A 15,151-nucleotide genomic window follows, 5' to 3' on the forward strand; every position below is an offset into this window, starting at 1 on the left:
GTTAAGTTGTAGTGCTCGGTAAATATCTGGATCAGTAAATATCTGTAAGCAGGGCTTCTCCCTTACATATTATCTTACATATTATCTGAACCCCTATTACTTATACCAAGTAGCATCTAGTTGATGAAATAGTGCATATAATATATGATAGAATATGCAAGAGCTGAAAGATGGTTTCCAAGATATTTAGCAAAACTTGGAAGCAGGATTTTGGAAGGGGGTTAACTTTACCTGGGTTTGAAGAATTTGTGCTCCCAAAGCTTATGAGCCCGATTTCAGAAATGGCCCACTTAATAGAAGCAGAAAATTAACATTAAATGAAAGAATTTTGGCAACAAGAATTATAGACTATTATAATTTAAAATAATAAAAAGTGTTTTTTACTATTATTTAAACAAAAATATATAATAAATACTCACGTACTCACCACCCAGGTCTTACAAATATTAACCTTTGCTCATCACATTTTAGTTTTTTTCCTAAAGAAATAGACAGAAATTCCTTGAAGTTCACTGTACCCTGTTCATCTACTGTTCCTCCCTAGAAGCACTTACTAGCTGGAACTACTTCCTTGCCCATCTGTGTTTTTTGATACCTTATTTTAGACTATCAAAGTTTGACTTCAAATTTATTAATAAATTGTTATTCATTGTGGCCAAGTCTAAAGGAAGAGCCTCAGATGTCACAGTGAGCAATGTGGATTGATGGTTTCTGTGCACCAGCGTGGTGTCTGGTAAAGCATACTGTGATGTGGTCTGTCATCTCTGCTGTGAAGTTTTTCAGGGGGAGGACAGCACCCTAATAGCCATCTTTCTTGGTCTAAATACATATATCTGTAAATCTAGATCATTTATAGAAATCGCTGAGTTCTTAATTTCTTAATTAACCTGTGCCTACAGATTAGCAAAGATTACTTGATGTGCTGTGTGCAGAACAGGAATGTCTTACATTTCTTTATATCACCCTATAGCTTCTTGTTTATTCATAGTAGGGATTTTAGGATTGATAGAGACCTAGAGATATCCTGATTCTACTCCTTTATATTTTAGAAACGAACAAATTGACACTAAGAATTTGACTTTATCAAGACTTCAAAGCTAGCATATGACCCTGTGTTTTTTGGTCGTCTCACTATTTATCAGTGCTCTATAAATTTACTAGTGATTTTGATATAATATTCTGAGCTGTACAATCTGAATTAAAATATCAGAAAATCATCCACTTGTACAATAAAACCACACCATATTTGTTTTTGGTAATTTTTTTTATTGTATCAATTTTTTGGTAGTAGGTTTTTTTCATTCTCTCACCTATATGTCATAAAACACTGTTTCCAAGTCCACTTTCATATATGTGTTCATGTTACTTTTTGAAGTTAAATGTAGTTTTAAATATTTCAGGTAATAAATATCAGTTTTGATGTGTCAAATTTTGTTTTTTTAGTGAAATATTTTGACTTGCATAATATTTTCCTTAGAAATAGCTTTTATGTAATTACCTCATTTGAAGTATTGTCTTCCTGGGTTGACGGATGAAGAGGTGTAGAGTTGTAGCTGTTCACATGTTTGCAGTGATGTGATTCAGAAAAGGTTCACATTTCAAATGTTTTCTGAGTCTCAGTTCAAAACTCCAATATTATGTTGCTTATATTGCTGATATGTTAATTTGCATATATTTTTAATATAAAAATGAGCACTGAGAAAAATATATAAAAGGACATTGGTCTCTTAATCCCCACTTTTATTTATTTATTTATTTATTTATTTATTTATTTATTTATTTACTTAGAATTATTTCAGTTTTAAAAATCTCTCTGTTAATTGAAATTAACACTGTTAATCGTTACCCTGAAACCATGAGCATGTAAACTTTTTGAGAAAATTTTTGCCAGTTTGATGTTAGAAGATAGGTGACTTTAATTACATTCTTTAATATGAACTCTTACCTTGATGTAAAGGTTTTTACCAATTAAATTCATTATAGTACTTTCTCAATTTAAAGTTACATATTTTAATTAGTGTTTACTCAGCAGATGGGGGTTCAGAAATTATGTTTATGTCATTTCATTCAGTAAAAATGCCTAATAAATGCATAGCCCATTTGATCCTGAGAAGTTGTCGTAGTTGTCATATTGTAACAGTAGTTGTGATAGTTGGAATAGTAGAGGAGACTGTATGACAAGCTGCATGAGAAAGTTAGGGTCTGCTCACTGTGTCCGCGCAGATGGTCAGCAAGGACGGGAACCTCTGGCCTTGAGGCCGCGGGGAGTGGCAGAAGAGGAGGCTGCAGAGTTCGGACTTGATTCTGTTTAAGGGTTTTAAGCAGAAAAAAGTCATGGTTTGATTTTCATCAAAATCATGGGTGGCTTTTATTAACAGAATGCAATTCATGACATTAGTTAACCTACCTGTTTATTACTAGGTAATCTTCCTTCTATTAGGTCCAGGCACTAGGTTAGCATTGTGAGAGGCCTCAATCTGGCAGAAGTAGTGCAAGATATCTCGGGGAAAACGAGCCAGACTACCTGGCTATAAAAACGTGATTAAATTTTAGAGTGAACAAAATGGTTCAAGTTACCCTTTCAAATGATAATTATGGTTTTTACAAACTAACTTCTTGCTAGCCCTGTAACCTTGGGTAACTTGTGGGGACACTACGAGGATAAATGATGACAGGGTAAAATAGGTTTGAGCTGTCAAGACATGCTGTATAATTTCAAAGCACTGATTATGCAGGGTTTGGAAAAACTGAGAGCATTTATTTCTGAGGCACTTAATGTGGGGCAATTACCAAAAAGATACTTTTATTTTTACAAAACTTTGCAGTATTTGATGTTGTTCATTTCTTAACCTTTCTGGAAACTGGTCCTAGTGCTGTGATTTCTCTGTCCACCACATTTCTTTCTAACCCTAATTTTAAGGGTTTGTTCCAAGGTTCTCAGGGTTCTGTGCTCCCTGTCCCCTGCTCCTGTCCCTCCTGCCTCTCCCTGGATTCTTTCAGATGTCCACGTGGTTTTAACTGCCACATACGCCTAGCCTATGTGTCTCCTAATCCAGTCATCTCTCCCAGCTTGAGACGTGTGTAAAACTGAACCCATTTCTCCTCCATTATGTGGTCCCTGCGCATCTTTCTGGTTCCATCTCGTGGACTCCCTGTCTTGAGTTTATGCTGTAACAAGAATAGCTCTTGGCCGAGCATTTACTGTGTGCCACAGACGTTGTGTACCTTAGTCTCACTATCTCATTTAATTTCACCTCATCCCTGTGGAGTGGATATTGTTCTGATCCCATTTTCCTGATGAAATTCTGAGAAATGAAACGTGTCCCGGTCATATAAGTTGGACATGGCAAATCTGGGACTTGAACACAGGTCTCTCGAACACCAGGTTTGTGGCTTTATATCAGTGAGTGCCAACAATCCCGATTATGTTACTTACTAGTCTAACATACTATACATCTTACAATACCAGTCCTTTCCATCTTAGCCTTTCTAGTTTGGGATATAATTAAAGACTCTGGGGTAACTGTAATGAGAGTACAGTGATCGCTTTCAACTTCTGGAAAGGTCACATTATTAACTACGTGATGATACTGGTTCCTTAGGTAGGTTTATGTCGAGTTACCCTTAGATTCAATGAATAGTTGTATTGACTTGTGATTATGTCTGAGTCTAATAAGCATGTTCTCCTTCTGTTTAAGGTTTCTCTACTGAACTGTGCTCCTAACCCCTCGGTTTAGCAATTCAGCACCCTGCCCGTTCTTGCCTTGTTGGTGTCGTGTCTTTTTAGGCCAAGTTCTCAGTCTGGAATCTCTTCTTCCTTTTTCTGTTTTCACCTTCCACTTGCTTGGCAAACTTCTCCACTTTAAGAACTTAGCTGAGGCATTACCTTGTGTAAGAAGCTTCCCTGACCTTCTTTTGTATCTCTAGGTTGGATAAAGTCCCCTTGGTCTGTTTTCCTATAGCATCTAGTGTATATAGATGAGCATTTTAAACTGCCATCGTGTCACAGTGTACTGATATTTGTTTATGTTTTAGTCATTCTCATTAGAGGATGAGCACTCTGGGATAGAAAACATGTCTCAGGCATTTTCCCATCATATGTAATACCTAATACGTAATGTACTTTTATTGAATTACTGTCTGACCAAATAATTAAATGATTGATTTTATTACTAGCGTCAGCTTTTCTAGACACTATAAACCTAAGAACACTGCATATTCTTTTTTTCAATCGAAGGGCTAATGTATTTGATCAATAATCATAAAAGTAAAAGACATAGACAATCTTTCATCTTAGTGTTGTCATACAGTACCATAGCCAGACTTTCCAATCAGTGATAATACCATATTTTAAAAAGCTATAATGGCATGTACATTTTAGCATGTGTTGCCATGTTTCCCTAAAAATAAGAATGGATCTTATATTAATTTTTGCTCCAAAAGACGCATTAGGGCTTATGTTCAGGGGATGTCATCCTGAAAAATCATGCTAGGGCTTATTTTCCGGTTAGGTCTTATTTTCGGGGAAACGCGGTAGATTGCACCTCTTCATTGTTTAAAGAGTTATGTAGAATTTTGAGTGTTAGGTAAATGTTAACCTTTTAAACCCATTGTATCATGAACATGTAAATGTAATGTTATTAGGCATTGCAGTAATCATGCTGTGATTTTTATTTGCTAATGTTATATTTATTCATTAAGACTTTAATTACCTCAAAATTTAATTAAAGCCATGTTTTCAAGTATATGGCTTAATGATCTTAAAAATTAACTACTACAAGGTTAGTCAAAGTAAAAATAGAAATCCAGAGAGGCTTCTTTTGTGCCAGTCTCAGCATGATTACCATTTTCCAAAGTGATTATCGTGTTTGAAGGGCTCTTTTATGTGAACCTAATATCCTATTAAAAAATCTTTTACCAGTGTTTTCCTTGGTAGCTAACTAGCTTTAAAAACAATGTGAAATAGTAATAATTTGATAGTTTTTTGTTTGTTTGTTTATTAAGTGAAATTTTGACAAGAATAGGGGAAAATATAAGACGCTGCCTGTGTAATAGAGGATAAGGGGCCATTTTCCTTGAAAAGGTGTGTTTGAGATTTTTTACTTTGGCTCATAAGGGATAGGAAAGGTTTTATGATATTTCCAGGAACTGCTGACACAGTTGCTGTATGTTTGTAGCGTGGTCTTCCGTGGCTTCTAGAATAGGCACAGCTGCCTGCTGTGGCTGCCTGTGGCTGCCTGTGTGCTACAACACTCAGCGTACATAATTACCTCCCCAATGCCTGTTTTTTTGTTCAGCTCTAAGGTTTACGAGGGCCAGGAATTGTGGATGTTTGTTTGCTGCTGTATAATAGGTGCTTAATCAATATTCATAGAATAAATGATGCAAACAAGCATAAAATGGTGATTTGCTCCTAAAAGGAATTGTTTTCGTTCATGGTGATGTTTGAAGCACTGTAGATCCTGAAATGCATTGTCAATTATTAAAGAGCAATTGACTTAGCTTTAATATAATTTTAGTCGAATTCATTGTCTATCTAGTATATTGAATTTTCTGAAATAGTGTTTAAAATGCTACATCCTTCATCTTTATTTTGGGTAGACATTTACTATATTTTGTTTAGGAAATTACTTTGTACTTTAATCTTGTTCTTTGATATTTCAATTCTTCAAACAAAATAATAAATGTATACTCTAATTATCTCAACAGCTCCCTTAAGAAGTAAGGTCATATTTTTCAAAGTTGATAATGCAGGTAATATTTCCACAGGGATAGAGAGGTACCTAGACCTCACATACGACCTCAGCTCCTTCAATTCATAACCCTGTTGATCTCTTTGGCTTTCTCACTGACCCCACCACTGGCTGACTGGGGATGGGGTCTGGGGGTGCTGCTAATTGCGACTTACTTTATTCTTGCACTGACTCAAGTGTAGACATACTTCCATTTATTGCCCATGGTGCGGGGGGGGGGGATGCTTGAAACATTTAGAAAAGACTTAGGCTCTTGGGTAACAAAGGAAATTAACATGGGCAGTAAATTAATTTCATTCACAAAAGCCAAAGCCCTCACCATGGACTAAAGGCCCTACAGGATATTGCCTTCCTACAGGAAGTGCATCTGATCTCTTGTTCTTCTTCCCTGCCCCTTTCTCACTGGGTTTTACCACACTGGCTTCCTTGCTGGAACATTCCGGCATGCGCCCACCTTCGTGCCTTTGCCCCAGTGTTCTCTCTTGCCCGAGATGTTTGCATGACTGACTCCCTCCTTCAGGGCCTTGCTCAGACTTCACCTGCTCCTGAGGCGTCCCTGACACCTCTCCATGAAGCTGCAACCCCCTCCTGTCCCAGCTCCTGCTCCCCTACCCGGGCTCTATTATTTCTATAGTACTTAATCCCCTTGCAACATATACTATCCAACTTATAATTTACATATTTTTCATAGTTATTATTGTTGTTTGTCTCCTGCCACTAAAATGGAAGTTTAATAAAGGAAGAGTTTTTTAATCTGTTTTTGTTTGTTTTTCTTTGTTTTGGTCATTTTACTAAACAGGTGTATCTCAAGCACCTAAAACACTTGTGCCTGGTATAGAAAAGATGGTCAGTAACTATTAGCTTAATAAATAAATGATCAATTTGGTTTTTATAGGACTGAGTTTTTTCTTCCTCATCTTGCGACCTGTAACTGGACTGCCTCACACCCTCATCTCTGTCCTTTCTCTTTGTTACATGGACCGTTAGAACACATCTGGAATTAAAAAAAATGTCCAGATCCAAGAGAGCCAGGCTCAGAAAGATAAAGGAATAAAAGAAAAGCCCTTTCTTACATTCTCAGTTGTGTTTTTTAACCCATCTTGGAATGATTGCCGGTGATGAATGACTGTGCTTGGCAGAAACCCTGATTCTACCCGGTAGGAGTGTGGCCCTGCGGTTTTAACAAGGCAGCCATGGTATGCCGTGGCTTTCTCTCTGTAGTCCCAAATCCATGGTTTTAATGCACGTTTTCACCTCTTATATTGTGCAGTGGTTTAGCCTAGAACAGAAATGAGCTTTAGTAGCAGATGGAATCATCAAGTTATTAGAACCAGTATAATAGGTTTGTTCCTTTATACCTGTCCCAGGTTTAAGAAGTCCCTAGGATTTAGGTGAATTAGGTTCTGGTTCTGACTTTGTTCTCATTGTCTTATGTTTATGACTTTGGGCTTACGTTTCTTCCGTTGTAAAGTTGAACTAGACTGTATTTTGTTTTGTGACTCTGAAGTTTATTTCATCAGAAACATTTTATGCATTTAACTGTAGTCCTCTTTCAAAACGTTAGCACTCAAGTTAACAATTATGTTACTATACCATGTTTCAGATTTCTACTCGGTAAGGTGGTGTCTATATTTAGAAAAACAGAGTTGAGCACACAAGTGGTTCTTAGAATTCTTCTTTTGTAATTTCACAAGAAAAAATAGATTTGTGATGATCCTTAGAATTTAATGAACTAGCAAATTAGTTGAGTCTTTAGCCATGATAAATAATTCATGTTAGTCTCCACCTCCCTCCCTACATTTCTCTTTTTTTCCCTTTCCTTGTTTCTTCTCTGCTTTTTTTTTTTTTGGGGGGGGGAAGGTTATCTGTTGTACAATTTCCCTTTTTTTGCTTAGAGAACAAAAGGATAACACTTTAAAGGTATTCTTCATAAATTTTGCTTTTTTGATCTATATTTTATTCATCATTTTACCCCGAGCATCTAACAGATTGCTTTGTACGTGCTTCTTCAGTGTTGTTTGAATGAGTGAATTTACTTTTATTTTTTCCCAATATTGAAATAACTCAGAAAGTGATTTTTAATTTTTTATTTTTTTAAGAAAGGTGACTATTGTGATGGTGGGACTTGATAATGCTGGTAAAACGGCAACGGCAAAGGGAATCCAAGGAGGTAAGCTGAAAATATGTTATGAAATTATTCCCAATTAGTATTTTATTTACATTGCTTTATTACATATTCATTGAGTGCAGACAGTGCATACCTCCATTGCTTTTATTTTTGTCATGCTTGTGGCAAACGTGGTGAATAGACTTTGGCTTACAAATACCAGCCTGTTACTATGTTTGAGGTGTGAATAAATGCGAAGATGGAGAGGCTCCTTGAGGTCTTTTATCGGTTAATAGGGATCACATCTGTCTTCTAGCCCATAGGAAGGAAAAAGTGAAAAAAGAGGACATGCCTCTGCTTTTAAGGATACCCATTTTCTACCTACATTTTCTTCACACATACAATTATAGTCACAAGACTATACCTAAATGAAAGGGGGGTCGAAATACAGTTAGCCGGCACAGCTGTCTTTGTATGTCTTGATTTTTTTTCAATATAAGTAATTTTTGGAATAAGGATCGGGCCTCTGTGACATTAAAAGGTTTTATGTTATGTGTTTTACAACTCATTGGATGATTTTATTTAGTTGTAATTTAATGCTTTGTATTACAATATAGAAGTAATTGTGATAGTGACTTTTTTGTATACCTCGAAGATTTAGCACCAGCCAAGCATCTTAAGGTAAGAATAGGGAAGGAACCTAACATATTTGTTTCTAAATAATGGATTTTGCAACAAGATACCATGCATAGAGATAGTTAGGGGGCTTTAATTTATAAAAGAAAATTAACACCTTGCAAAACTTTCTGTTGGAAAACAACATTTTGTCGCTCCAAATTTTACTATGTAACATTAGATATAAATGATGTATTATTGTCTATGGATTCATCTAAAGCCTTTTGGTACCTGTCATGCTCCTCGGTTATATCCTTGCAGAGCACTCACTGTCCTCATCTAAACCAGTGTTGGCAAACTTCTGTACAGAGTCACATTCTAAGTACTTAATTCTTTGAGGGCCATATGCTCTCTTTCCCAGCTCTATAACTCTGACATACTGGTCAACCATAGACAGTGTGTAAACAAAGGATCATGATCGTGTTTCAATGAAACGTTATTAATGGACATTAAAATTTGATGTGTTATGAAATATTATTCTTTTATTTTTATAGTATTTTAATATAATAATATAATATAATATAGTAATATAATGTAATAATATAATAATAATGTAAAACACATTATTATTAGCCTTAGGGCTATATAAAAACAGGTGGCAAGCCAGATTTGGCCTGCAGGCCATGACTCCTTCCCTTCTTCCATTACTTCAGAGCCTTATATTCAAGGGAGCAGAAATCTAAGAATCTGTTAATAAGATTGTGTATTTAGAATATCCTCTTTCCATTAGGCTCTTCCTCTTCTGAATGCCACTCCAGTTATCCATGTTTCTTTACCTGAGTTTAGAAAATGCTCAAGGTGTCACATCATGAACAAATAGTCAAAGCTGCCTTCAACTTTGTGCTTTGTACTCCCCTCTCTCTGGCTCTGATTTTGTTGTTGTTGTTGCTATTCTTCATCTCCTGTTTACTCTTTAGCTTACTCTAGTGACTGTTTTCTTACCTTTTTTCTTTTTTTAAAGATTCTAGTTATATACAGCTACTTGAAATTTTCCAAGCTGAGCCTTTTTATGTGTTTGTATTTTTGTTTATGCTGTTCCCATTTGTTTTTCTAGAGAGAATATCTACTTACCATTAAAGATAGAATATCTTATCTGTAAAGATGTTTTTGTTGTGTAGTCTCCTTTATGAAGTCCTTCATAAAGGACTGGCTCCCAATTCTGTATTTTCAGAACCCTCTTCAGTTTGCTTTCACAGTCTCAAGGGTTTGCTCCAACCAGTGTTGAACTTGTGTGTACTTCTTGCCTGTGCAATTTATGTTATTTAGATCACTCTTCTGTCTAAAGCCAGTTTAGCTTTAGACAAGTTCAAGTCTTTCTTGAACCTTAGTGATCTTTTTAATTTCTGATTGTCATTACCACTTTTTGGCAGTTACAATCATATACTGATATACCCTGTACCTTATTTGTGTTGTCATATACAGAAGTAAAAACAAACAAAAAAATCAATTATAAATTTAAAAGAACTTCCAAAACATGTTCCTGTGGAAGTAATGAAATCTACTCTTTATATTTGTAAGTTGCTCTCACACGTCTCTTTATTCCAATTATAGCTTGAATTCAGTTAATTAAAAAACAGTGGTCCTACTCTTTGTAGCTTCTCCCATTCATCAGCTCTTTTAAGCTGTTCTCTAGATATTCAGATTGTCTTTATGACTCTGCAGAGGATGTAATGGTCCCTAGGGATGTCTGTGGTGTTGTTGAAGGGTTGAAATTTTTGTTTGTAACTTGGTGAGTCAATAGCCTTAAAGGCAAAAGTTCATTTATTTATTCATTCTGCAGACACTTATTAAGTAAGTTGTTATATGGTAGGCATTATTCTAGGAGCTGGGGTTATAGCAATAAAAACAGAGAAATTCCTATCTGCATGGAGTGTAAATTGTGGTTTGATATTTTATAGTATCCATTCTGCTTAGATGTAATGTTTATTGTATAAGAACAGAATAAATATTCCATTTAGTATTAATGTCTGATACTTTTTATGTCATTTAAATTGTGAAGTTAAATTATTACTCATTTAGAGTCTAAACATTGTTTCTTTTATATCATTTGAAACAGAGTATCCTGAAGACGTAGCTCCTACTGTTGGATTTTCCAAAATTGACCTCAGACAAGGAAAGTTTGAAATCACCATCTTTGACTTGGGAGGTGGAAAAAGAATTCGGGGAATCTGGAAGAATTACTATGCTGAGTCCTATGGGGTAATATTTGTTGTGGATTCCAGTGATGAAGAGAGAATGGAAGAGACAAAAGAGACAATGTCAGAAGTGCTAAGACATCCTAGGATATCAGGGAAGCCTATATTGGTGTAAGTACCATTGGGGTTATTGTAAACGTAGAGGCAGTGGCATTAGCCAGTGAAGAAATTTACCTAAGTTACAAAATACTGACTAAGCTAAAATAGTCATACTCTAGTGTAATAAAATGTATGTAATTAACTAGGAGTTGTCAGTACACTGAGGCCTGTTATAACGCTATCCATGGGGATTAAGGGTTGGGGCTGTGGTACGAGGAAGCCTTGTAACTAGATCTCCTGGGTATTCAAATATAAACTTTTTATTGGATAATTTATCTTTTATCAAATTTTGCATTTTAAATGGTTTGTAAACAATGTTCTAGAATGTTTTTCAAATGTTTCCTCCTTTAATAACTAATTTGTTTTGCCATTGTCCTTTTTTGCTAGAAGAGTATTCTTGTTTAAAAGTTATTTAAATGGTTTATTCTTCTAATACCATATTGATTTCTCGATATTTACTTCTATAGTTCCAAATTAAACATGTGATCTGTTACTTAGTCACGTGTTTACATCATGTTGTCTAGCTGCCTAAACCTTTTTTTGAAAACCAAGTGGCAAAGGACTGTTGCATTACCAGCCCTCATTGTATTTCTGCATAGTAAACACCAGATGGTGCTATAACTGTGACATAGTAAAGTGAAAGTACTTTGCTGTTAAAATCGGAGTAAGTTGAATGTGTGTCCTTGTCGTCTTGTCCATTTGCTCTCATTCTTGTGATTCATTACTAAGGATTAAAACAAACAAATGTGGTTAAATGAGAAATTGTAAGCAGTTTCTCAGTGGTCCACAATAGTAAACAAACATTTTAAAATGAGGAAGTTTGGAAGTTCTGATTACAAAATGTAAAACTTCATTGCATCATTTATTGGTAAAGCTTATACTGTTTAATTTTTACACATAACCAGTTGAGAAGTTACTTGATTTATATAATCAATCTCACCTTTTTGAATCTGAAGGAAAATTTAATAGACATATATAAAGAGTGAACTTTGTTGAAGCCCATAGGCTAAATTAGTCTCTACAAATGTTTAAACAGAAAACCAGTGACTTCTAAAGTAAAAACTGTTAATGACTGATATTCTTTTGTAAAGTAATTATGTATGCTTCTTTTAAACCTAATAGTCATTCATTTAATTTATTTCATGAATTTATTTATGCATGTGTGAATTCAGCAAATATTTATTGAACATCCACTATGTGCCAAGAATCGTTCTGGTGATGGGGATCCATTTAGGAACAAAAACAATAAAAATCCACATATGACCTCAGAAACCCATATTCTAGGGGGTGAGACACACAATAAATGTAATGAATACATTATGTCAGACATTAGGTGATAAGCATGTTGAAAAACAAAGCAGGTAAAAGAAGATTGGGAATCCCATGATGATGGTGGTGAAAGGGGCATGTATGTTACTTTTACAATAAGGATAAACATAGTAGTTGTTATGGAGAAGATGATACTGGGGGTGAGTTAGTCATGCAGATGTATGTGGAAAAGCCTCCACATACATTGCAAGGCCAGGGCATGCAATTCATAAGTGACTCCAGTGATTACTGAGTAATCAAATGACTTCTGCAAGATTATCTGATGCTTTCAGTTCTTTTGCCTTTTTCAGCTAGTAAATTTCCAGAATAGAACAAAACAAAACAAAAATCCCACAACTAGGGTGATTGCTTCACCATTACAATTTCATAGTCAGATCTCACAAAGACATGAGAATTAATTATGGATGGTATATGTTTATGAAGTATAGAAAGGTTTGCCATGTGATCAGTTTTTCTCAAGGGAGTTGGAGTTTTACAGCATAGAATTTTTATTAATAAAGGTAAACTGCCTTTTGAAATGAATGTGCTTCAAGAATATACAAAATGTACAAAAAATATATTTTTATTAAATTAAGAAGATATACCAAAGAATGAGTTTTAAAAAACTGATCGACCTACCATGCTGAGCAAACCACTTCTAACAGTTTGATGAATTTCCTGTGCGTATTTTTGTAAAACATGTAATGCATGAATTGATCGTATGATACATAAGACTTTGTAGCCCACCCTTTTTATGTTTATAAATTCCTCTTGAACATATACCCAAGTCCCATATTTGGAAGTTCTCCTGTTTACCTTTTCCTTTCTGACCTACAATTAATTTTTATTGATGTTACTGTCTGAATATCATTTGAATCTCTTTACAACTCTCTATTTCCTTTGGTGTTACCTCCTTTCATCCCCTTTTAACTCCCTCTGTCTTACTGATACCCTGTTCCCCCGAAAATAAGACCTACCCGGACAATCTGCTCTAATGCGTCTTTTGGAGCAAAAAATTAATGTAAGACCCAGTATTATATTTAGTTACATTAATGATATTATATATATATATATATATATATATATATATATATATATATATATATATATATATATATATTATACCTGGTCTTATAGTAAAATAAGACCGGGTCTTATAGTATTAATTTTTGCTCCAAAAGACGCGTTAGAGCTGATTTTCTGGCTAGGTCTTATTTTTGGGAAAACACGTCTCCTAAGAGTCTTCCTCCCTGCCAGCATCTTGCCTATCCCCCAAGCTCTCCTCTACATTCCTACCAGGAGCTTTTTTCTTTTTTTGATGGTTTTCAAATTACAAAGCAGATATATGCTTTAACAAGTGAAATAGTGCAAGACTATATAAAGAATATGAGCGTTCTTTCTAAACTGCAAATTGCATCATTTTACTCCTTCTCTGCTTAAAGTCCTTCAGGTTGCCTTTATAGCTCCATGCAGCTGGGAATTTCTGTATTTTAACTGACATAACTCTAGCACCTAATTAGATATGGCGTGGAAAAGTCCACTGTACAGTAAGTGGGAAGCGCTTCCAGGAAAACCCTACTAAGCTTGGCACTGGGGGCGGGTGGGTTGTGACGTACAGGGAGGGTCCGTGAAGCAAGAGACAGTCTGCAGTCCTCCTTGTTGCACACAGCTGCTTGTTTCCTGCCCACAGACGTGGACTTCTCAACTGCAAAATCCAATTCCCATCTTGTCTGAGCCTAATTAATTGGTTTAGCTCCTACTAAGCCTCTCAGAATTCACTTAAATACCTAGATAAGTTTCTTTGCCCACTCTCTAATAAGCAAATAGAGAACTCTGAGAAAATTCAGTCATTCAACAGGAGGAAATAAACCTGAAGAATTAGAACCTTGTGTATAATCACAGAATCACAGATCGGTCGAGCCAGAGTCATTCATGCTATGGGAAGCAGAGGGGATGGCCGCAGGAGCAGGCCCCGGACCATCATTGCCCCTGCCTCACTTGCTTCTGCATACTAGCACCCCAGCCTGACAGTGTATGTCACTGCAAATGAAGCCCCAGCCAAATGTCACTTGATATCATAGACTTTAGTGTTCTCTTGAAAGATCAGAGTCGTAGAACATCACTAGCTTTCTGTGTTTTATTAGCTCAGAAGCTCTATTTGGCAGTTTTATAGCATTTACCATTTAATCAGTGTAATATTTTAATTAAAATCTCTGAAATAAGTGGTGAAAAGTTGAAAAACTGTGCCTTTAGACAGAAGACGAAGATTCTGGAACCTAGATTCTAAAAGCTAGTGTGAATTTGTTTATGATCTTGGCAAGTCAGTTTACTTCTTTGGACTTAGTGACTGAATGCCTCTGCTATAATAAAAGTAGCTGTCAGATACTGGAATTCTGTATTTGTCTTCAGCTGTATATAATAATGTGAACTATACTGTAGCTATCCCAAATCCATTTCGGTAAAAAGGTAGAAGTGATTTGTATTCCTTCTAAAGAGCAAAATAGATGCCATGCAAACATTCTGCTCCATCTGTAATCATGTTCACCTGTTTATTTACCTAGAAAGTCTTTTTTTCTCTCATATCTGCTATAGAGATTACCTTTACTCTGATTAGCTAGGGTATGAATTATGTTTTCTACCCTCACGCGCCCCTCCCTCTTGTTTTAACCATTTATAGCTTAATGTAAAACCTAAAACTAGATACTGTTGACAGATACAGGCCTTTCCAAGAGAAAAAGTAACAACTTTCACAGTTACTTATAGCACTGAAATCAGCAGTAACCCCAAATTTAAAGCTCAACATCCACATAGAAATGTTCTATTAATAACACTAGGCACTATCAGCAGATTACCTACGGGAAGAACTGAGTTGGGAGGTATTTTAAACATTTGAACCTACTGAAATTTTCAGCAGCGCAAGGTTACACTGCTGTAAGAAGGCGCATGCTTTTTCTACGTCTCCTCTCTCCAGTATTGTCTTGAAAGTTAGCCTTAGAGAAATAGTATATTACCCT

The 15,151-nt window shown here is 35.6% G+C and overlaps 1 protein-coding gene across 1 annotated transcript in view; it reads left to right on the plus strand.

Moving 5' to 3' along the window:
- Positions 1-15,151, plus strand: part of ARL13B (ARF like GTPase 13B) — a 66,047-nt gene that overhangs the window by 9,746 nt on the left and 41,150 nt on the right. Inside the window, exons 2-3 of the mRNA XM_081064801.1 lie at positions 7,857-7,923; positions 10,592-10,841. Coding sequence (XP_080920927.1) covers positions 7,869-7,923; positions 10,592-10,841 — 305 coding nt within the window. The 5' untranslated portion in view covers positions 7,857-7,868. The remainder of the gene's footprint in view (positions 1-7,856; positions 7,924-10,591; positions 10,842-15,151) is intronic.

The sequence above is a fragment of the Rhinolophus hipposideros genome, assembly GCF_964194185.1.
Source record: "Rhinolophus hipposideros genome assembly, chromosome: 2".
NCBI classification, from domain to species: Eukaryota; Metazoa; Chordata; class Mammalia; order Chiroptera; family Rhinolophidae; genus Rhinolophus; species Rhinolophus hipposideros.